This window comes from Equus asinus, chromosome 10 (genome assembly GCF_041296235.1).
Source record: "Equus asinus isolate D_3611 breed Donkey chromosome 10, EquAss-T2T_v2, whole genome shotgun sequence".
NCBI lineage: Eukaryota > Metazoa > Chordata > Mammalia > Perissodactyla > Equidae > Equus > Equus asinus.
In genome coordinates, this window is record NC_091799.1 from 47,098,505 (window position 1) to 47,121,335 (window position 22,831).

The window sequence follows — 22,831 nt, forward strand, 5'->3', positions numbered from 1 at the left end:
CGGTGTCTCGGGCCAGGGCCGGCTGCCTCCGCTCTGATTGGCTTGGTGAAGCGTGATTGGCAGGTTAGTCCCCGCCCCGCCCCCGCCCCCGCCCGGAGGGAGGCTGAGCCCCGGGCGGCGCTGTCCACACGCAGCGGGTCCTGAAAGCGGCTCCGGGGCGGCGCGGTGGCGCACTGTGCGCGCCGAGCAGGCGGAGGGCTAGCGCCGGCGGCGGCGGCGGAAGCGCGGGCAGTCAAAGCCGACAGCGACTCCATCTCAGCACCGGCAGTCCCGGCGGCCTTGGTGGAAGGGACCTTCGGCTCTCTCCTCTGTCCCTCGCTCCACGCCTGGGGCAGGCGAGGCGGCCGTCCTGGAAGAGGCAGCTGAAAGACAGTCGAACCAGACCCCCGAGAGAGGGCAGCGGGGCTCGAAGAGTTGGTGGGCGCGAGGCAGATACTCAGGCGAGGAAGAGACCGTCGCTGTTGTCCCCATGCTGGTCACAGCGATGGGGGAGCAGCGGGGCCCGCGGGAACTTTGAAGATAGCGGGTCCCGGGCGTGAGGGCTGCAAGCTCCCGGGGCCTCTGGAGTCTCGGCCCCAGAGTCAGCGGCGGAAGCGTCTCCGAAACCGCCGGGGCCCCAGCACGGCCGGAGAGGAAGTTCTTTGCAACTTCGTTCGAGACGTCGGAGAGCCCGGTGGAGAGAGGCTGAGGTGGCAAGTGCGAGGCGCAGAGACTCAGGGAAGCAGAGAGAGAAAGGATCCGGGTAGACCGAGAGGTCGAGGAGACTCCAGAGGCAGTGAGGCCGCGGAACCAGCCTGGCAGCCCGCGGGCCTCGCTGCGCCCCGAGTGAGCCAAGGGCTGCGTGTCCCGCAGGCCTCCTCCAAGCCGCTCCTACCGGAGGCCGGGGACTCCTAGCCGTCCCGGAACCGGGCCTCTACGCTATGCCCCCGAGGCTGCGCGCGCCTTGGCCGCAGCTACCCCGAGAAGGGTCCGGAGCCGCCGCCTGAGCCAGCCCAGGAGGGAAGCCACCAGGAGTTGGGCGTCCGCTGGCAGCCGGACTGCAGTAACGCCGTTCCTGCCTCCAGGCGCAGCAATCGGCGGTCTCCGGCCGGGAGGCTCTGAGAGAGGCCCCAAAGCTCCAGCGGCATTTTCTGAGCCCAGCTCTTACAGTGCCTGGCCTGACGGCGCGGCTCCCCAGCCCCACTGGGCAGCCCCCTGGCGCCGGGAGGCGGCGGCGTGGGCCGGCCTGCAGTCTGGAGCGCCCCGATGGAAATACACTGTAAGCACGACCCGTTTGCATCCATGCATAGTAAGTAGGCGGCGAGCTCGCTTCTCTCACTCCCTGGCCGGGACGGGTTGGGGATGCCGGACCGCGGGGCAGGTACTAAGTCCGGGAGGACCCAGGACTTCTGTAGCTGCACAGTCAAGTTTGCAGAGTGCAGGTCTCCCAGGGCAGGGCATGTGGAACAAGTGCCTGGCATCCCGGGCCGCAGCACTGGGCACCGGGAATCCCGCCTCCAGCAACACGTATTGCAGGCAGCGAGCTGCAGCCTTTGGTGGGCTCTGGCAGCGACATCTCAGTGTGCCAGGAGAATCCTGGCTGGGACCAGGAGAGGGCTCTGGCCAGGCTAGTTGGAGGGCACGAAGTTGTAGGGAGAGGTCAATTTGGGTCTCATACAGCCCCACAACCCAACCCCGATGGCACCTTTTTCAGCAGTGAGGCTGAACAAGACTAGTGCTTGGAGGGGTAGTGGGACCCCGACCAGTGCCTGTGTGCTTGTGTATGTGGAGGAAGAGATTGAGAGCAAGTGAGACACCAGGTCCAGAACTCTAAAGGCGTCCTCGAGTGGAGGAGTGGGATTTGAAAAATAAACGAAATAGTGGTCCCTGAGCTGAGCTTCTGCTTAGAAGCAGCCAGTTCATACAGAGATCCTTAAGACACCATCAAGTCCTTCTCTACAGGACGCTTCCCTCATGATCGTTCTCCCTTAAAAAAAAAAAAATCAAGACGTAGAAGCCAATTAGTCACCATCCAGGCGCCCCCCGCCTTCTGAAAGACGCCGAGTGTGTAGGAGACGGGAAGGGTCGTTTTGGGAGCGGGGAAGCCAGTTCAGCTGCCTGGCCCGCTGGGATCTGCCAGATCACCCATTAACACAGCCTCCAGTGAGATGAGCGCTCCCCTCACGGTGAGTTAACGCCGGATTGGATTCGGAGATTTCGAGGAAATTCCAAGTGGAACGAATCGTGTTTCTCTTTGCCGCTGCAGAGCTGGGCCGGAGCAAGCCGCCAGGCTTTGGCGGCATCCAGCCGGGTACCCAGCTCGGGTCCCGACGAGCCGCAGGTCAGGGCGTTCCTCCCGGGCTGAGAGCGCCCCCCCGCCCCAAGCTAGGTTCCTCTCAGCCCAGGATCCCGCTCACCCAGCCCTGGGTCCCCTATTTAACAAAGGCAACAGAGACCCGGCTGGAGAGAAGGCGAGCTTTCCTGTGCGAATATGTCCCTTTCTGCCCCGGAGGGCGAGTGGTCTGTTAGGCAAGGAAATGCTGATCTAGGCTGCCGGGGCTGGCTGCGGGCAGGTCAGTTTCTCTTTGTGTCAATTTCCCGAGTCCGAGGTAATCTACCAAAGCGGTGGGGAGATTTACCCGGAGAAGCTGCTTACTCGAGTCCCAGCCCAAACGATTCCTCACCGTTTGGGGCCTGTGCCAAAACGGTTTCCAGTCCATAGTGACCCCAGCGCCCCGGGTAGCCGGCTCCTGTGCAGACCTGAGCCGGGCTCGGGGGAAGCTCTGATCTCGCAGAGTGAGACAGGAAACAAACGAGTTGGGGTCGATACTCTGAGAGACGGGCAAACCCTTAGCTCAGCCAAGGAGCGACTGGGGGACAAAATGGGGAGGGCTGGCCCCTGCACTTCTCTTCTCGCTGGCGGGAATCCACAGATCCTCACTGCCTCCTTCTGTGCAGAACCCAGCGGCCGGAGGTCGTGCTGGGGCCCTCGGGGAGATAGCATCAGACCCGGTGGTCTCTCGGCTGTGCATGAGGGTGCAGACGGCAGCTCCTTCCAGGTGCTGGTTAGCCGACTACTAATGCCTGTGTCTCTGTCTCTCCTTGTCCTGGCCTTCATCTGCCTCCTCCTAGAGAAGCGCTCCCTCCTCCCATTTTCATTCTCCCCGGCAGCTCGGTGGGGGCTGGGCCCCAGCCAGCCTAGCTTCCAGAGCTAGCTTTTCTGGAAGTGCCCTTGGTTCTGACTCCCAAAGCTATTTGCTTGCACAATGCAGGCCTGCTCTGGGGCCCCAATTTGTTGGTGATGGGGGGCCAGTTGTATGGTAGATTCTGAGAGGTCACCTGGGTAGTAGGGGCTCAGACCAAGTCCCACCTCCTCGTCTTTGATTCTGGCCCTGGTCAGTTTCTGCCCCTTACTTGCCCCCGTTTGAGCAGGACAGCTCTTGTGGGACAGTGGTGTTGGGAGGAGGGGCAGGCACTGCCAGGAAATGGGCTTCTGAGTTTCCCTTCCCCCACTCCCTATTTCAGACTCATCATTTTCATCAGCGCACTGGCCTCCCACCCCCTCCCCAGATGTTTTCCTCCCCCAGGTGTGGTTACCAGTTTTAAAGCACTTTTATAGCCAGTCTCCTACCTGAGTATCTTCTAAACCTTCAGCTACACCCATTTTACAGAGTATGATATTGCAGTCAGAGAGACAAAAGGACTGACAGGAAGTTCACATGGGCAAAGCTGGAGCTGGTTCTTGGGTCTTCGAGCATTCACAGAAGGGGAGGAAGAGGGACTTGGATTCTGGAGGGAGGGCAGTGTACTGTCTGGGTGGGTACACACCTGTGTAAGGCGCTCTCTCTGTCTGGTTTAACTATATCTGTATCCATGGCCCAACTGTCCATGTGCGTCAGCACCTGTCTGTCAGAGAGTCTGTTAAGGAGATTTCATCCCTGCCCTTTCCCTGTATTTCTGTTTGCATGTCTGTGTGTCCTTTCATTCATCCTCTTCAGTGCCACTAGGAGGAATTACAATGACTCTGTGTGTCCTGGTGTTCAATCTGCTGCTGAGTCAGCAGAGACCCTCTCCCTAAGACCTTTGCCCGGCCATGGTCTTTGGGGTGTGGACAGGGCTCCTGGTGGGCGGCACGTCCTTATCAGGGCCCGAGGAGCATCTGTGGAGGCCAGCCCCTTACAGACCAGAGCCACGAAGGCCCCAGGGGCATCTGCAATTCAATCCTTCTCCCTCTACCCTCCTCCAAATCCTGTTCTGTCTGCCCTCTGGGGCTCGGTTGTGTTTCCCTTGTATCTGTGTGTCTGTTTCCTGGTCTTTGCCTTGATTTGTTTGCATCTGTCTTCTTGTCAGTGTCTCTGTAAATTCTATTTGACCCTGAGAAGTGTAGCTGAGTCGTGTCTCCCCCCAGCAGCCCCCATGGGCTGAGTGCTCACCCAGCTGGAGTCCATAGGAAGTATAGGCTGGGACTTGGGTTCTCTGAAGAGATGTAGGGCTGGAGCTGGGGTCCCAGCCAACAAAGGTCCCCATCCACAGAAGTCCCCTGTCCTCCACATGCCCTCATACTGGGCTTCCTCCATTTTCTCTTCTCATCTTCTTGCCTCCCACTGTACACCACACTCACCTTTCTTTTCTTTGCCTGTTCTGGCTGGTCCATTCTTTTTTCTCCTCCTCTTGGTTCCTCACCGGAGGCTTCCCTTCCAGGCTCTCTCTCCTTGCTGTCTGTCTCGTTTAGCTCCCCCTCTGCACCTTCCCCTCACAGGTCTCTTTTCCCTATTTCTTTTCCTGTCCTGCCTCCCCTCTCTCAGCTTCCAGGTTTCACTTCTTTCTAGTCTCAGGGTAAGTGGGAGACATTGCCTTCTCGACTATAGTTTAAAATCACTGGCCCACCCGCCTCTAAATGCTCTATTGAACAGGACTGTGACGGAGGCAGAAAGGGCCAAGTTGGTCCGGGGCCTTGCCAGGACGTTGAGGGAGGTGAGGGGCTCCCAGGGCATCCTGGGTCTGGTGTCAGCTGTGGACATGTGGATCAGAGTCTGGAAGAACATTGGTGGCCTAGCCTTTGTGGTCAAGGGTAGCGGGTTTTGGGACCTGCTCTCACGTAGAGTGTCTGACCCTTGGCTTGGGGTTTTTTTCATGATACAAATGGTTCCAAAAGCTCACAGATGTCCTACAGGACTACTCGTGGAACTTAAGTCCTCTGAAGGTTGCCACTATGTTTTGAGCAGAAAGTTTAAATTGCCAGTGGTATGGGGAACAGGCTAGTGTGCATGGGCCTCAATGCCTAGACCAACAGGTTATCTGAAAAGTGTGCTGGGAGCTTTTAGCTTCCTTTTTGTCGTCTCAGATGAGCTTGTACCAGTTTTGAATTTATTTTGTCCTTAATTCCAGCCTGTTTTTGAAAGATCCGTACAACCCTTTTTTATTAGGTGCTCCCAACCCCAGAACAAAGCCTTCTTAAGGCCCTCGGCCGGGGCGGCTGCAGTCTTTCTGTTTTAGGTGACAGTGCAGTCGCGTTCCTAACTGCAAAACTCAATTCAGGATGGTTTTCCTTCTTGTCATGTCTGGAGTGTTTTAGAACAATCAAAGGCGATTAAAGCTCACTTTGAAAACCCGAGAGAAATTCAGCTTAGAACCAGAATTAAGTGCTGTTGTTGTATATGAAATCGTGTTTGTCCTTGAAATCAGCCTGAGCCTGGACATTTTGAGAAATGTTCAATTTGGACTCTCATGGGAAACATCAGTGAATTGCTTTGGCAGTTTTTAGGAAATAGGTTATGTTACGGGTGTTTTTTCCCCCTCCATTTCAGGTACTGTTCATGAACCTGGATAGTCGTTGAGTGCTGAGAAGGAATGGCTGAGAGGAGGGGGCTATTTTGTGTTTTAGAGTTGGAGTGTGTGTATGTGTGTGTGTGTGTGAGTGTGGCCTCTGAGACGCCCTGGTCCCTGGTATAGTCCAGTCTCGGGCAAGTCCCACTTAAGAGGAGACTGCCCCCTCCTTGGCCTCTGGGCTGCCAGCAGCATTGGTAAAGGCTTGGACTTGGCTTTCAGCTTTGACAGTCCTCAGCGGTGTTAGTTAGTGGCTGATTAACAACTACAAGATCGGTGATGTTGCTACATGGGATCACTCTGTGTTTCCTGGGGTGGCTCTTCCAGTTACTGGGATCCCTGTTTCCCTCCAGCTGGACCGTGATGTCAGAGAGGCGAGATTCTTTCCTGGATTCCTCTTAAAATCCATCCAGAGCCTTTGTAAAACCTGGGACTCAGAAGCCTTCTCTGGCTTCTTTATTTCCCCTGGACTAACTTACAGCTGCTTGTCAATTGCAAAACCCTCCAAAAATTCCAGGGAAACTCTTACAACAGATCCTGATGCAGTAGAGTGCGATGTCATCCTCTGACCCATTTCTTTTGTGTGCTCCGAGAGGGTGCAGTGTCTAGTCTGCATGTCAGCCTCACCTTTTTTGTTAATTTGTTTTTTTCCCCCTTTATTGAGATTATAAGCCTCACTTTCTTAAAAACTGTGTTTTTGTCAAGGCAGTGGTTGGATTTTCTCTCTGTACTCTGCAGACACTATTTAAAAAATTTTTAAGTCTTTAGCCCTTGAGTCAGACTGTTGATTTAAAAAACATTTTTTTTCGAGATCTAGGTTTATTGAAATAGTCCATCTCATTTTTTGTGTGTGTGTGAGGAAGACTAGCCCTAAGCTAACATCCATTATCAATCTTACTCTTTTTGCTTGAAGAAGATTGTCGCTGAGCTAACATCTGTGCCCATCTTCCTCCATTTTGTATGTGGGATGCTGCCACAGCATGGCTTGATGAGCTGTGTGTAGGTCCGTGCCTGGGATCCAAACCCATGAACCCTGGGCTGCTGAAGCAGAGCATGCGAACTTAATCACTATACCACCAGGCCGGCTCCATCCTTTTCACATTTAAAGAGTTTGTTAAAAGGAAAGAGTTTTATTTCTAAAAATCTGTTTAAATTTAATGTATTTTTAAACGTATTTTCTCCCCAGGATCTTCCTTAGACCTGAGCATCATGTATGTAGTAAGTTGTGTCCCTAGTATTGATTGAAATCTTTGCATATTCCACTGTTAAAAAAAATTACAAGGAAAATGCTAGCAACTAAAGGAAACAGTATCGGGATGCTTGCTGTCAATAGCCCAACTGACCCGGCGAAGATGGACAAAGGCTAAGATTAATTTTTGAAAGCAGTCTGAGGTGCTCATGTAGCCCGCACCAGCTGACTCCAGGCCCGGCGCATCCGGCCTGCGGCCATTTCCCATCAGAGAGGCCCTGGGGCTCTCAGGCGCTCCCGCTGTGTGACTGGTTCTAACTGCTCTTTTCCTTGCCTTTTGTTTCTGATCTGTTTCAGGACATGGAGGAGTGAATCAGCTTGGGGGGGTTTTTGTGAACGGACGGCCACTCCCGGATGTAGTCCGACAGAGGATAGTGGAACTTGCTCATCAAGGTGTCAGGCCCTGCGACATCTCCAGGCAGCTTCGAGTCAGCCATGGTTGTGTCAGCAAAATCCTTGGCAGGTAAAGGCAGGGGCTCCAGGCTCCCCTTGGCTTTTCAAATAATGAACTCAAACACAACCCGGCCTCTGTCCGATGTGCCAGTGTCATAGTGAGAGTCACAGTGGCACTTCACTCCACATGCACAGCACTTTAGAGTCTGCAAAGCCCTTTTGAGGCCATTCAATTCAAAGTCACCCTGTATCAAGTGACATGTGGAACAAGGTGCCTGAGTCGGGAGGGATGACCTGTCTTCTGAAAGCCTGGCAAATTATTCCAAAGAACCCGAGTAAGAGGTTCTTGGGAATTTGTGCTACACATCTTGGGTGAGCCGAGGGCTTGGGCAGGCCTGGATGGAGAATCCGCAAGGTATAAGGTCATGTAACCGGAGTTCGATGTTTCATTTCAACGTTTGCAAAAAGCACACTCCATTTTTAAAAGTCAGCTGTCATTTTCAGTTTTGGGTTATCATCGGCTGCCATATTTCCCTTCTGTATGTTTTGTTTCCTTCGTAGTGATGGACATCCTAAGTATATATTAAATTAGGGAAGAAAAAAAAACCCCAAACAAACAAACATGAACTCAAATCTGACATTTGAAAGTTGCCACTTGACCTGGTAATTTGCTGCAAGCAAAGTACCAACATGCTGTTTCTCCCAGAGGGCTGGGCAGCGTGTTAGCGCTCCTGGGGGAGCCTCAGCATGACCCAGGGAAGCGAGTTCTGAGACGAGGAAACAAACCTAGAAAGGCAAAGTAACTGACCTCGGTCCATGCGACCAGTCCGCGCTTGGCTGGGAAGAGGCCCAAAGGCCTCCCAGACCACATGCGTCTCACCTCACCCCAAACTCAAGCCACAGGTTTGTTTCAGGGAAGTTGTTATAGGTCTGCTCCGGCAGCCAGAAGCATTCTCAGCTTTAGCTGTTTGATGCTTTCTCAGGATTCCTCTCCCTGGGTCAGAAAGCAACCTTTGTCCTGTGGCTCGCATTATGGTTTGAGAATGGATGCCTGAATCAAAAATACTGGTTTTGAAGTATGTCAGTCACTGCATGACTTTCTGGTGCTCTTTCCCTTCTATCTGCTGAAATTTAAGAAATTCTTTCAGATGAAGGGAGCGACAGTTTTTTTTTTTTTAAAGATTTTATTTTCTTCCTTTTTCCCCCAAAACCCCCCAGTACCTAGTTGTATATTCTTCGTTGTGGGTCCTTCTAGTTGTGGCATGTGGGACGCTGCCTCATGGTGGTTTGATGAGCAGTGCCATGTCCACGCCCAGGATTCGAACCAACGAAACACTGGGCCGCCTGCAGCAGAGCACATGAACTTAACCACTCGGCCACGGGGCCAGCCCTGGAGCGACAGTTTCTAACCTTGGGGAGGCTTGCTGGAAGCTAGGGGAAGAAGTTTCAGGGCCAGAGGTCTGTCAGCCCCTTTAGGGACCTTGGTCCCTGTGTTTATTCCTCATCCTCCTGCCCATCGTGGGGCCATCTTCTCCGTGGAGGCTGTGAGCTCCACTTCTGTTAGCGCTCAGCAGCCAGTGAGCCCCAGTGGGGGTTCAGGGACGAAGGCAGGACATCAGCATGGTGCTCTTGTGAGATAGTGGTTTGGCGAGAGGATAGGAGCGAGAGTAGAAGAAGAAAAATAGAAGAGAGGCGGATAGAGAAAAGAGAAAGAGAAAAAAGAAGACAAAGGGAAAAGAGAATGATAAAAAAAAAAGAAACAGAAAGAGAAATGAAGACAAGATTGAAGGAGAGAGAAGGAGAGAGAGAGAAAAGAAATATTTTAGACTGTCTCAGTGTCAGGCTTCTAGAGCTGAATGGATCTTAGGTATGTTCTGGGGAAGCCTCTTCATTGTACCGAGGGAGAGAGAGAGAAAAAGAAGGCCCTTCCTTTGTTTTTGCTGAGACATCGTTGCTGAGCCGACATTTTGCTTGTTATTTGAAATCTTCTCAGGGCACGATGCTGAGCCCTCCTCTGAGGGGACATCCAGATGCTGGGTCCTCGTGTTCTGGTCCCCCAGAGCACTCCAATCTCCCCTGGAGGCTGAAGGGGACAGGGACCCTCCCAGGCCCAGCAGCAGCCTCCCGTGGCCCAGAATAGATTTGTCACTAGGTGGAGAGGCACTCGGAAGTTACGCGCCGCTCCGGTGCCTGGCCGTTTAAGTTGTCAACAATAAATTGGAATTTCATAGCTCATTATTTTCATAACTAAGAACCACAGTGGACAAAATGTCACTCTAATTAGAACTGCCTTTTAAGAAACAAGTTCAGCCCTAAATAACAGTGTGACTGGGAATTTGTGAACGGGGGCTGTTACATCCACTGATTCTTTTTGGTCACTGAAGAATTTGATGGGTGCACATGGGGTGACAGATTGTAGAGAGCATGTGCTGCGCGGTGGCTGTGGTTTTCAGAGGCTGCACGGCAAAGCAGGCAGAGTCCCTGGGGCAGGCAGGGACCCCCGTCATCTCGGAAAGGTGGTGGTCTGCCAGCAGTGTGGGCATTCAGTCCACAGAGCCTAAGGCCCCAGAGGGGCTCGAGAGGCACAGCCCGGTGGCATGTGAGGCCCATTTAAATCCATCTGAAAGCCTGGCTGTTGTCTTCTGTCACTGGAGCCTGGCTGGCAAGTTCAGGCCGTTTGGGGTTGGGTGGCATGTTACACGGTAATAAACACTCAGAAGATTTTAATCTACAACACATGCTCTTCATGTTTTGCAAAGCTTTTTCTTAACCATTCTGTATTTTGGTCTTCACAACAGCCCTGCAGGCAGGCAGGACAGACATCCTTCCCTTATTATACACATGGGATAACTGAGGCCCAGAGAAGCTAAGTGAGTTGGCCAAGGTCACACAGTGAGTTAGAATCAGAGTAACTGACTAGCACCTACACCTCTTGACTCCCAAACTAATGCTCTTTGCACTGAACTACTGTGTGTTGGTGGCTGCTGTTCAGCTGTTGTGTGTAAGCCAAAGGGCTGCATGGCTGTTTTGATGAGGTGAAAGGGCAGTTACTTAGTCTGAATCCTCACTTGACACAGTTGCTAGTTGGGGTTTCCAGGACGGTCTGGGTTGCCTTCTAAGTGCCTGGCCCATGTGTCAATCAAAAGGAAGACAGAGAGGGGCTGGCTCCGTGGCCGAGTGGTTAAGTTAGTGCGCTCTGCTTTGGTGGCCTGGGGTTTCACTGGTTCGGATCCTGGGCGCGGACATGGCACTGCTCATCAGGCCACGCTGAGGCGGTGTCCCACATAGCACAGTCAGAGGCACTCACAACTGAATATATGACTGTGTACCAGGGGGCTTTGGGGAGAAGAAGAAAAAAAAAGAAGATTGGCAACAGATGTTAGCTCAGGAGCCAATCTTAAAAAAAAAAAAAAGGAAGACAGAGACCTCTTGTGTCAAGACCGCAGCCTCCTATGGCTGGCACTGCTCAGGGGGATGGCTAGTGAGAGCCCTGGGCGCTGCCACCCCCAGCCATGTCGCAGGGCAAGTGGGGCAGGGGCTTCATCCTGCCGCCCTCACAGAGTTGCTGCGTGAATTTTGCAGTTTCATTCAACTGACATACTTTGAGCACCCAGCACAGGGATGTCTATGTGTCTGTGACCCCTGCCTCAAGACAGTGCCTGCCATACCAGGCTCCTGGTGACGACTGAGTGAGTGAGTGAATGAATTAAAAGATGCATGTGAAAATGCCGGGTAAACAGTAAAGCTCTCTACAATTGCAAAGGATTATAATTATTTGATTTTTTACAACCAAAGCGGGAGTTTGCTCTAGTGGGAAGAGCACTGGATTCAGAGTCTGGTTTGAAAGCTGGGGCTGCCTCTGACTTCCAGAGGGGAGCTGGGCAAGTTGCTTAGTCTTCTGAGCATTGATTTTCTTTTCTATAAAACTCTGCTGGCCTCTCAGGATTGGTGTGAGGATCAAGACAATTCAAGGAAGAGCTCTGTCAACTGTTAGTACCTGAATGAGTTGTGCTGATAGTAACAAATGACTTCCTATTGTGAAATTGAAAGGATAATTGGAGGCTGCAGAGACTGCTGTGTGCCTTGATTTAGGTACTTTTCTAGACTTCTGGAAAAAAAAGTATTTTTTTGGATATGTCTAAAAACGTGTTTGTGACTAATAACAATTTTCCAGCAATTACAGAAAGAGGGGGGATAGGTTGAGTTTTGCCTTACGGTCTGAATTTGTACATGACTCACTCTTCTCAATGAAAAATAGAATTTCCACCTCCACATCTCCACTCCTAAATTGTTTCATCTGTTTCTAGAATATTCGCTAACTTGGCCCCAACCAGCCTCAGCCAGGCTGAGACTTCGCATCTCTTTAAATGTAACCAGTCGTTATTCCTGGGTAATATTTCTCCCTCATCCCACGGGAGAATCGCCTCTTTCCCTTATCTGTTATAAATTCTTGTTAGGTTTAAAAATTACCAGTCATTTCTAAAATGTCGTTTTGGTTAAAAAACATTTCTACTGTGAGATAATCTCCTTTGCAAGAGGAAGTCAAGAATCCCTCTGTAAATGTTGAGAGAGACATCCAGCGAAGGCTGAGATTCAGAAAAGAAATCAAGTAATTTTTTTCCCCTGAAATGATCTTTCATGGCACTCTTCTCCCTGGTCTCGGTTTTGCTGTAAAACCCTGACATCCTATTTGCGTTAACGAGGAAGAGCTGATAGCATGGAAATGTCCTTAGAAACAGCAATTTACCTCAGGGAAGTCCCTGGAAGACCTGCTGTGACTTGTGGTTGGTTTTTTGACTGCTTGGGTTTTGACTTACATATAACACATGTTTCCAGTTAATTCTGGAATCTGACACTCTCTTTAATTTTACACCAGGGTTATTGTTTTTCTCTTATGGAAAAATAAGTTGCATTTTAGGGGATGGTTTCACAGAATGCAGAGGAATCTTCTAGGGGATGGGAGAACGGGCAAATTAAAGGCACAAGCCAACTTTCTGGGGAAATTTTAGCTCAGGAGTCCGAGCCACAGTCCTGGCTTGGCCACTTGGCCTTGTGTGGCCCTGGGCACGTCATCAAACCCCTGTGGATCTCTGTTTTATACATGTGGATGAGCGCCTATTCATTTATTCATTCTCTCCTTCAGTCAGAACATTTATGTCCTTTACAACTGCTGTGGGGATCCAATGGGAAAAATGACTGGAAAGTTTTCTGTGAACTGTAAGATCAATGTGACAGAATTAATTAATTAATTATTGCATAGCATCCTGACTAGCACTGACCAATAGGAATATAATGTGAACCATATGTGATATTTAAAATTTTCTAGTACCACATTAAAAAAAGAAACAGATATAATTAATTTTAATTATATGTTTTATTTAACCCAATATATTAAAAATATTATCATGTCAGCATATAAGCAATATTAGAATTACTAATGAGATATTTTACATTCTTTTTTGGTATTGAATTTTGAAAATCTGGTGTGTATCTTATGCATACTGCACATCTGAATTCAAACAAGCCAAGTTTCAATGTTCAACGGCCTCATGTGGCTGGTGGCTACTGTACTGGACAGTGCAGCTCTGGATGGAGTAGTCTGTTCTTTTGTTGCCAATATCCGTTTTGCTGGTTCCTCATGGCTAAGCTCCTTTCTCCTTGGGTCTTAGGTATTACGAGACGGGGAGCATCAAGCCTGGGGTAATTGGAGGATCCAAACCAAAGGTCGCCACACCCAAAGTGGTGGAAAAAATCGCTGAGTATAAACGCCAAAATCCCACCATGTTTGCCTGGGAGATCAGGGACCGGCTGCTAGCAGAACGCGTGTGTGACAATGACACCGTGCCCAGCGTCAGCTCCATCAACAGGTGAGGGGCTGATGCCTGGGGGGCTAGGGATCTGGGTGGAGTGGGGGATCCTGGGGACTCTGTGTGTGCCTTCCCTACAGATCTGGTCTCTCCTTTCACCAAAGCCCCTTAGAGGTCACGGGCGGAGGGATGCTAATGGGCCGGATGAATCTCTCTATCGCTATTCTCTTCTTCTTCCCAAGGTGGGAGGAGTCCTCGGCCCAGGGAGAGGAGGCCATGCCAACACCCTGGCTGCTTGAGATTCTTCTGAGCCCAGAGTGATTACCGTCACTCCCTTCACCACCCAACTCTGTGTGTGGAGCACTTAGTGAATTGTCCTGATTAGGCTTTCACAAGTGTCACTTCCTTGCAAGCCCAGGTTCAAGGTCTCAGCACTGGCCCATCTCCGAGCTTCCCAGGAAGAACGTTCTTGCATCTAGTTTGGGCAGAGGTTGAGCCACTGAGTGTGGGGAGCTGAGCTCTGACCTGGAGGTGGGAGACTGAGCCCCTTGTCCCAGCTCTGATGTAAACTCGAAGTGTGACCTTGACAAAGCTCTTCCTGTCTCTGAGCCCGTGGCCCTGGTGGGTCTGACGTGGGGCTGTGATCTCCAGGAGTGACATCTGGGACGCTGAGATGCTGTGGAGTTTGGGAGTTGCCCTCTCCCCAGTTGCCCCAGATCTCACCCATGGATAGAAAGACCCAGAGAAATACCGTGGGTACCAGGCTTGGGATCTTCCTGGGAGCTGCATGGCTCCTTCTCCTCTCCAGTCTGACCCAGGATACATCTAGCAGAGCTCTCAGAGCTTTTAAAAGAAATCCCTGAAAGTTTTCCATGGTGGATGGCGCAGTCTCCACTCCACTGAAACCCGTAGAGTCAGGTATGAAGTTGTAAGACGATCAGAAATGATTGTTCTCTAAACTCCACAAAGAAAAGAGAAGGCAGCAGACTGAAAACTTGAGTGGTTCCCATTTCTTCAAGGTCACACCTTACCCTTGTCAGTGCAGAACCTATCTGGGACAGGGGATCCCTCACCCCCAGCAGGAAGAGGTAGTCATACTAGAATGTGTCTGAGATCCGCCTGGTCCCCACAGTCATTCCTGCTGTGCTGACTCAGATGCACAGAGTCACTGTGTGAGTATGTGTGTTGACATGCTGAGGCCTGCTCTCTCATGGACCGTTAGCCTGTTTTTCGTTTCTCAGCAAACCTTCACCACAGCCCTGACATCATGCACGGTGCCGAGAAGAGAGAAGGGATCCAGGCACACAGTGTCTTAGTCTCTGTTCGAGAAGTCCTCTTTGTCCAGAGTGGGATTCCAGCATGTGCTTATAGGTCTGGACTGCCCGAATTAGGCACAGACTTGTTGAGGAGGTAGCCACAATTGTGGTAGGTTTGAGGGAAATAGCTCCTGTTCTGTTTCTGGATTGTGAGGGGCTCCAGGGCGCTTGGTGAGTTCTCTACTCCTGGCTCATTGCAGGATTTCCATGGCACGAAGCAACAGGATTTTTCCCCAGGTCTCCAAACGCCCTAATGTAGACTGAGGCACATACTGCCTAGTCAGCCTGCTCCATAGGGGGTCTCTGCCGGACCTGGGGTTAGGCTGTGGGAGCCCACAGACTCCCTGCTGTAGGGTGTGTGTGTAACTGGTGGTTCAAAAGATAACTGTAGGTTACCCGTGGGGGTCCCAAACTCTAATGCCTGTGTAGGGCTAGGCAGATAAGGCAACAAGTGAAGCAGGCCAGGCATAAGGCAATAGGGAAAGGTTGGGTCTGTGGCAAACTGGAGAGCACAAGCCCTATCGAAGGGGCACTTGCTTCTCAGCTCCAGCCGAATGCTGCCAGGAATGTGGCCCAGTGGTTGCAGGTTTTTTCCATTCTTAAAGAGAAGCCAGGACTTATGTGTCCATGTATATATGCGTGTTCGTATATAGGAAATCTGTATATTTTTAAATGGTGGCAGTTAACGTCAATGAAAAAATGCCTTGCGGGACAAGCGGAAGTCATTTGCAAGGCTCCAGCTTACAGCCTCTGTAATACAAGGATGAAAATTGTTTTGTGATGAATTTATTTATATGTATTTTAGAGATATATAACTAGCACACAAAATCAGTGTGTCAACTTTATAAGCCCTCCCCCATTTATAGTAAAGAACTAATATTACCTTATAAGATAAGTCTATTTAAGTGGAAAAGTCAGTTACTTGAAAGAAACATGAAGTAACGAGGGCACAGTGGGTACAGAAGTGGTGGCGGCTGTGAAGGGGGAGCCTCAGGGAGTGTGGAGGGCAGTCGTGGATCAGCTGGTGCTTTGTCCCTGGAGCTGTGGGTGCGTTGCTTGGGCCGTGGGTAGCCTCAGGGGCTGCCTGGGTGTCCTGATCATACCGGTGGCCTGGCTGGCTGTGCCTCTAAGGTGCTCTCACGTCTGTGGTCTCCTACAGCCCTCAAGGGTTCTCTCCACCCTGTGACGGGTATAGAAACCGCGGCCCAGACGGGCTGCAGAGGAATGATGATTTTGAGCTGGAGAACGAGTAGAGCCAGGGTCTCCTCATGGTAAGAGGAGGGCTGGTGTCCTTCTCCCACCGCCCTGTGGAACTCTGCCCGTAATGGAATGAGGATCTGGGAGAAGGGAGGCAAGAAGAAGTGAAGAGGCCATTCCCACTCCATTTCCGAGACAGTCTCACGTTGCCGCGCCCCCACGGCTGGAGATCCTGAGCCATCTCAGCACACAGTTTTATTTCCATGTGAAGGCAAAGCTCCCACTGCATTCCAACGGATGGATGCAGCTTCTAAAGAACCCTCTTGCAGATGTCCTGTGAGAGGCACCTTTAGCTGCCTCTCCCGGCACTTCCCTCCCTGAGCAGCACTCTTTTCCTTCGCCCAGCCAGGGAGGGAGTGCAGCTATTCCGGTGGCCAGTGGGTCATCCCCATTGTCCATCTCTAGAAGTATGTGCCTTCTTGTTGTCTTCTAGGGGACCAGCCTGGGAAACCATGACTGACAAGGGGTTGACCAGTCCTGTCGGGCTGTGGGAGATTTCCAGAGACACAAACCATCGTGTTTCTGTGGCTTCTTAAGGACCTATACAAGCTGGGATGCTGCACAACCTGTGCGAGAGGTTCCTGGAAACTGCCAGACTGCAGTCGGGGGTGACTGTGCCAGAGCCGACCCAAACGGAGCCTTCCTTCTTCTGTTCAGTCCTGTGGCTCTAGATCAGGGACCAAGTGATGAGGATGGCGAGTGGCATTCCCAGTTTCGAGGGACAGCTGTATTTAGTACCAACTGGTCGTTGTCATGTGAGAATGTGGGGCCAGTATTGCTGGGTGTTCTGGCTTTTCAGGAGAAGCTAGAAATCCGTGTGTTTATGTAAAACCTCCCAACTTACATATATTGGCAACCAATTCAAATAAAAATCAACATACTGTTCAGGCCACACCAAACTGGTCAGAGATGACACTTTGCAAACTCCGCTCCTCCTCTGGGCTGGGGCGGCGAGGCTTCCGAGGCTGAGTCCCCGTCCCTTCTTTCTTGTCCACCTCAGCGGCAGGCTGGGCGGCACCTGTGGGCCCTCTCCCAGCATGGCCCAGCTGGAGCCCTAGTTTGGGATTCTTAGCACAGCTGATGGCCCAAGATTCTTCCTGCACCAATGGCAGTGTGATCCGTGTGGTAGGCATGGGGATTTCCCCAGCTCTGTCTTCTCATTTCATTTTAAGGCACCATTACTTTCTCCTTCAATGTAAGTGTGTGTTGGGGAGGGCTGGTGAGAAGGCCTAGCCTTTCCAAGGAGTGGCGATGTTAAAATGGGATCCTTACAAATGTCTGTAGTACTTAAACAGCCCTCGGCCCTCGAAGTTTTAATCCTCAGATTCTCAATGAATTTTGAATCCAAATAGGCTTTACGCCTCCTATAGGAAGTATTTAGTGGAGGGACTATTTCCTCTGAGTGAGGCTCAAAGAGAAGCGCTCAGGCACGGGAGCTGGGAGTCTGGGCTGACTTGCTGTGTGACCCTGGGCAAGCCACTTGAACACTCTAGGCTTTAGTTTCCTCGTTCGTAGGAATTGGTTGATTGCTGAGCTCCCGTCTCTGTTGGCCCATGTAGGATATTCATCATGCTCATGCTCAGCAAAGTAAAGGCTGTGCCTTTTTGCGTTAACTGCCAGTTAGCTCTGGCTGTCTCTGGTTTGGAAAAGGTCCTGAGTGTGGCTCTTCTTGTGATGAGTCTTGATGCTTGCTTGTTATTTTTAATTTTTTTTAGAATTGCTATGATTCGATTAGTCCTGTTCTTCCCGCTACCGTTTGTCCTCAGTGGAAGATGTGCTCTTCGCTCTTTACTTGGCAGCTGCTGCAAGCAGAAGGGCAAGATCCCCATCCCCAGGGGTGGCTCTGGAGGGTGCCCGGGGGTTCTGCTCTCGCCCATAGAGGACAGCCCTGCTGCAGCCTTAGAATAGCGGGTGGGATGGCTGCCTTCCGCTCCCAGCTCCCCAGGGAATCCCATGTCTTTTTACGGCATTTGTGGAAAATATGAACCTTTTAAGGGTGGAGCTGTTTGTTAATCTTTATGAAGACACCACTGAAGGTCATGGCCAGCATCTACTGAGCACCCACTATGCGGCAGCCACTGTTTTAAGTACTTAATTAATTTAGTCCTCAAAATAATCCCGTGAGGTAGGACTGATTCTTAGGCCCATTTTGCAGTCAAACAAACTGAGGCACAGAGAAGTTAAGTAATTTACCCAAGGTCATGCAGCTGGCGGATTGTGAAACTGGGATTCAAACTCTGGTAGTCCGGTTCCGGAGACTGTGCACTTACTCACTGTGCCGCGGCTGCCTCTCAGTGAGTTATAACAATTGATGATGTTTTACCAATGACTTATCAATAGTTAAAAGGAAAATAAGGAAAACATAATTTTCTTTGCTTTACTTATGGACAAATTTAATGGCTGTCAATGCTTTGAAAAGTTAGGACTTTATGGTGGACTTTGATGGGAAGTAGTTACAATATATTTTACCATATATATTTGTATATACATAAGCCATAATATAGATAAACTACATTTATATCTGGTATATCCTTATATCCACTTATCTTGCTATACCTCTGTAGGCACACACATATACAGAGAAGGTGACATACGCAAAAATACAAGACTTAGGTCAGATGCTAGCTTAATTCCAGGTGGTCAGAAAGACCACCTCACTCCCCATCTTTGTCAAGATGCTCCCTGTTTGCTTAGTTAAATTAAGTGGGTTGAATATTGGAGAAAACAAACAAACAAACAGTCAATACATTTGAGGCAACACTTACGCTGACTCATCAGAAAAGGGCAAAGGGCCCTGGAGGCTCCAGTGGCCTGGGCTCCAGAGGGTCAGCGGAAACGTCCATCCCAGGCTGCCAGCCAAGGCCACTGAGTGCCCTCGGTGCCTGATGCCGGGCTGTGAGATCACAGAGGGCAGAGGTCACAGCCTGATGAGGTGAAGGAGAGACATCTGCCACTTCTATCCTCTCCATTTGCACGAGCCAGGGGCGCAGTACAGCCTTGAAACAAACTTCCAGAAATAACAGTCTGGAAGGTGAAAAAGCTTTTCCTATAATGTTGGGTGCAAAGAGCAGGATACAAAACTGCAGACGTGGTTGAATCCTGATTTTGTTACGAAAAAATGAATAGTTCCAAATCTACACAGGAATGCTACCGTAAAAGAAATACACAGAAATGTGGTTTTAGATGTCCTCTTATACTCTTTGTCCAAATAGTCTACAATGAGCAAAGAGTACTTTTATGATTAGGAAAAACTCTAGTAAATATTCTTTTAAAAGGTGGTAGTTGGAGGCTGGATTAGAACTTTTCCAAGGAAGCTGAATATTTCATTACCACTCATCCTTCTGCCAAATCCCGGGGAAGGAACTTTCTTGGACACCCCAAAGGGAGTTTTGGCCCGGCCCTGGTTGACGCACAGGGCCTGGGGAAAATGTACAAACCCAGCTTCCCAGAGCCCGAGGTTCTGAAGAAGGACATCAGAGCTGCCAGGTGGCAAAGGGAGAAAGCAGGACCACTATTGTCCCTTTTCTGTAACTGGACTTCTGTAAGATCTTTTTTTTTGTTTGCGAGAAGGATTTGATTACTTAAAGCAAGCAGAGTGGTCTGTTCTGCTCCCTCATTGTATTGAGGCCCACAGTGGAATGGACTTGCCCAGGGGCACAATCAAGTTCATATTAGAATTGAAGCTAGGTCTCTGGAGAGACAGGCCAGGACACCCCTGGCTTCCAGCCCTGTGGAACCTTTGCATGGGGTTTTGCATGAAGTTTTGTATGAGGCAGGCTTCCTCCTGGCAAAGCCACGCCAGGCCGCTCCTGGCAGCACTAATGCATCCTCTCTGGTTTCAGAGCAACTCATAGCTTCCCTCCGTGCTAATTTCCAACAGACAGGTGGGATGTTACTCCTCCTGTGGCTCTCCAAGGCAGAGATGCCAGAGCGTGAGAGCTCCCAGGGGACAGAGATGTCACCTGGGTCTGTCCCTTCATCCCACAGCCGGGGGCTGAGGTCCTGGGACTCCCCAGTGTCATCAGTGAGTTCCTCACGGAGCCGGAGCTGCTTCTGAGAAAGCCATGGCTGTTCACAACCTCAGCACATCATCGTCTTGCTGCTGAGGAGGCGCTTGAGGCCCGGAGAGGGGGCACGCTTCCCAGAGAAGACCGGGGAGGGAGGGGCTCAGTTGGGGTTAGCCCGTCACTCTTTCAACCCCTAACTCCCAGCCTGGGTTCCTAATCTCCCCCCACGTCTGCACCTGCTTGACCCGTGACCCAGCTGGACGTGGGTGTTCTGGTCGTCCGTGCACAGCTGCCTGACACCTCTTCTCCTCCGTGATGGTAAACAGCCACTTATTTTTTCCCAACTGCCCACAGGATCATCCGGACAAAGGTGCAGCAGCCGCCCAACCAGCCGGTGCCGGCTTCCAGCCACAGCATAGGTAAGAAGAACTTGTAAAAAAAATTTGAAAATCTAATGGGCTCCAAATATTCTAAAGAACTTTTAATCATTCTTATGGACAGATAATTCTGTATAAAACACTTCGGCACACGTACTAATGCGCCTTCTTTGTCATTCTCCAAGGGCTGAACCTGGTAAATGAATTTTATAAATACTGCTAAAAGGTTTTGAATTTTACTGATTATTATGATAAATAGCTTTCACCATGAGACAGAAAATTGAAATCTAAGCCAAAAAAAAATCCACTAATGGGGGTCTATAGAATGTCAGATAATTAAAGTAATAAATCAAGAAAGGGATACTTATTCATAACATTTTCTGCATCATTAGTCAGTAAGTAGTTTTGAATGTGTTTTTTCTTCTATCAGCCAGCCCTTCTACAAGTCTTTGTGCACTTGCAGTCTTGAGCGAAGATGTGGCAAAACTTCCCAAACTTTCTCTGTCTCGCTTCAGTCCCACGCGCTCCGCAGACGGTCGCGGCCGCAGTGGGCTCGGAGCCGGGTGCAGCCCCAGAGCAGGGACGTCGTCTCGGGATGGGAGCCCTGGCTCCTTCCACTCGAGAGTTCAGAGGTTTCTCTTCCGAGATCGTGAGATGAGAAAGACATGTGTCTATTTAAGGCATATTACTTCTCCACTTGGGAAAAGGAGACGCTCTGGTCAGCTGGGGGTGGGTTATTCTGCTAGAAGAAAGCGGGTGACCACTCGGCAGGCCTTTGACAGTCATGGCTGCCACGGTCCCTGTCAGTTCTCCTTGATCACGCCCCAGATTGTGGGACATCTCCACACCTTCGCTCCTTCTTTAACTGAAGATTTGAACTCCCCACGGTGACGGGGGACAGCCAGAGGCCTGACTTATAGTTCCAGCTCTGCCATTAGCTCACCCAGTGAACTATGTACATCCTTTCACTTCTCTGTGCCTCAGTTTCCCCATTTGTGGACAGAGGGGCACAAACCAGGTGCTCTCTGAGGTCCCTGATTTTCCACGGTCGCCTCTTTGAATGGAGGTAAGACAGAATTCCTCCCTGCCCTGACATAGGTCTTCATTTAGTGGTCCATGCAGAAAGGGCTGCTCAGCACCTGCTGTGCAGACGGAGGCCTGAGAGAGTAATGTTATAAGGGAGGCAGGACAGAATCCCCATTCTCAAGGGCTTCTCAGCCTATGCGGGATGTGATAGAGAGAAATTTTCGAAACACTGAGAGAAGGCTCAGAAGACAGCACAGGTGCCGTGGGAGCAGGAGGGAGGGAACCCCCAGCTCTGCTGAGCCGGGCGAAGGGGCTGAGGAAGGCTCCCCGGGGACGCACTTGTGGCTGAGATTTCACTTGTGGCTTTAACTATTTCAGGTCACGTAGCATGAATATCAAACTGAGAGCAACTGACAATATTCTTTCAGTTGGGTTAGAGGAATCATTCTACTTGCTGGTCAGCAGAATTCTTTGTTTTGTCTCAGAAAGTTTTATAAAAACTGCATCTTATGTGTGTGCGGCACCTTATACGTTAGCAATGCATTGAGGAGCGAGGAACGGAAGCTTAGAGACGTTAAGTCAGTAGCCCAAGGTCATATTGCCAGGAGGTGGTGGAGTCAGAATTGGAACCTGGGTCTTTCGAGCTGAGCACAATCGCAAAGTATTGGAGCCAATACCACCGGCTCTGTCAGCGCTGTGAGCCGTGGTCATCAGTAGTTGGTGTTTAAAGTACCAAGTGACTTGTGATCTTCTTTCTTCCTCTGTTCTTTGTACCTTAAGACAGAAAAAGTTGAGGGATTTGCATAAATCTATTTTGAGGAGCTTCTTCTGGTGGAGGAAAAGAGAAGTTAATGATTTCTACTTCTGTGTCTCCTAAGGAAGATCTAAAATCAAACTCAAATAGGAGAAGAAAGGCGCTGTTCCCACCAGGTCTGTAGGCGCAGGAGCGGGAGGAGCTCCCAGGGAAGCAGCAAACAGCTTCTCACGCCATCCCCACCATTGCTCGTCATTTCCTAGCTTAGAGTCTGATGCTGCCCCACCACCTCCCCCAGCAGTTAGAGCCCGAGGGGATGTGTCCGTGATGGTTTTAATGAACCAAGAGAGAATTCCCACAGCCCAGAAATGGAAACTCAGCTGCACAGCTTGAGGGGACGCCGGTGTGGGGTGGGCCTGGTTCCTGTGAAACTGGCGCAGGCCTCCCCTCCCCCGTCCTTGCCCTTAGGAACCGAGAGACCTGGCCTCAGTCGCAGTAAGTCACCGCCTCTGCCCACACTTCTGGGCAGAGGAGTCTAGGCTGCACGTCAGTAGACCTCAGGCTGGGTCCTGGTGTCACTGCTTATTAGCCAGATGACTTTGACCAAACCACTCTGCCTTGTGGAGCCTCAGTTTCCTCGTGTGATAAATGAGGATGAATACTTGCACTCTACGTTGTCGCAAGCAGCAAATGAAAAGCACTGCGTTAATGTGGACTCTCTAATTGTTTTTCATTATTAATTAGTGAGGAGCAGATTACTGTAGGAGCTAAGACAGTAGTTTCTGGGTTCCAGTCACCACTCTGCCTTTTATTAGCTGTGTGACCTTGGGCAAGTCACTT

The 22,831-nt window shown here is 50.7% G+C and overlaps 1 protein-coding gene across 4 annotated transcripts in view; it reads left to right on the forward strand.

Annotated features, from left to right (window-relative positions):
• Positions 1-22,831, forward strand: part of PAX5 (paired box 5) — a 185,400-nt gene that overhangs the window by 6,181 nt on the left and 156,388 nt on the right. For 2 of the 4 annotated variants that reach the window (XM_070519173.1, XM_014861144.3), the window contains exons 2-4: positions 7,352-7,517; positions 13,117-13,314; positions 20,189-20,253. In XM_070519173.1, coding sequence (XP_070375274.1) covers positions 7,352-7,517; positions 13,117-13,314; positions 20,189-20,253 — 429 coding nt within the window. Of the gene's footprint in view, positions 1-144; positions 1,289-7,351; positions 7,518-13,116; positions 13,315-20,188; positions 20,254-22,831 lie in introns of those variants that run through there. The other 2 variants (XM_070519174.1, XM_014861145.3) reach the window with 2 other exon arrangements.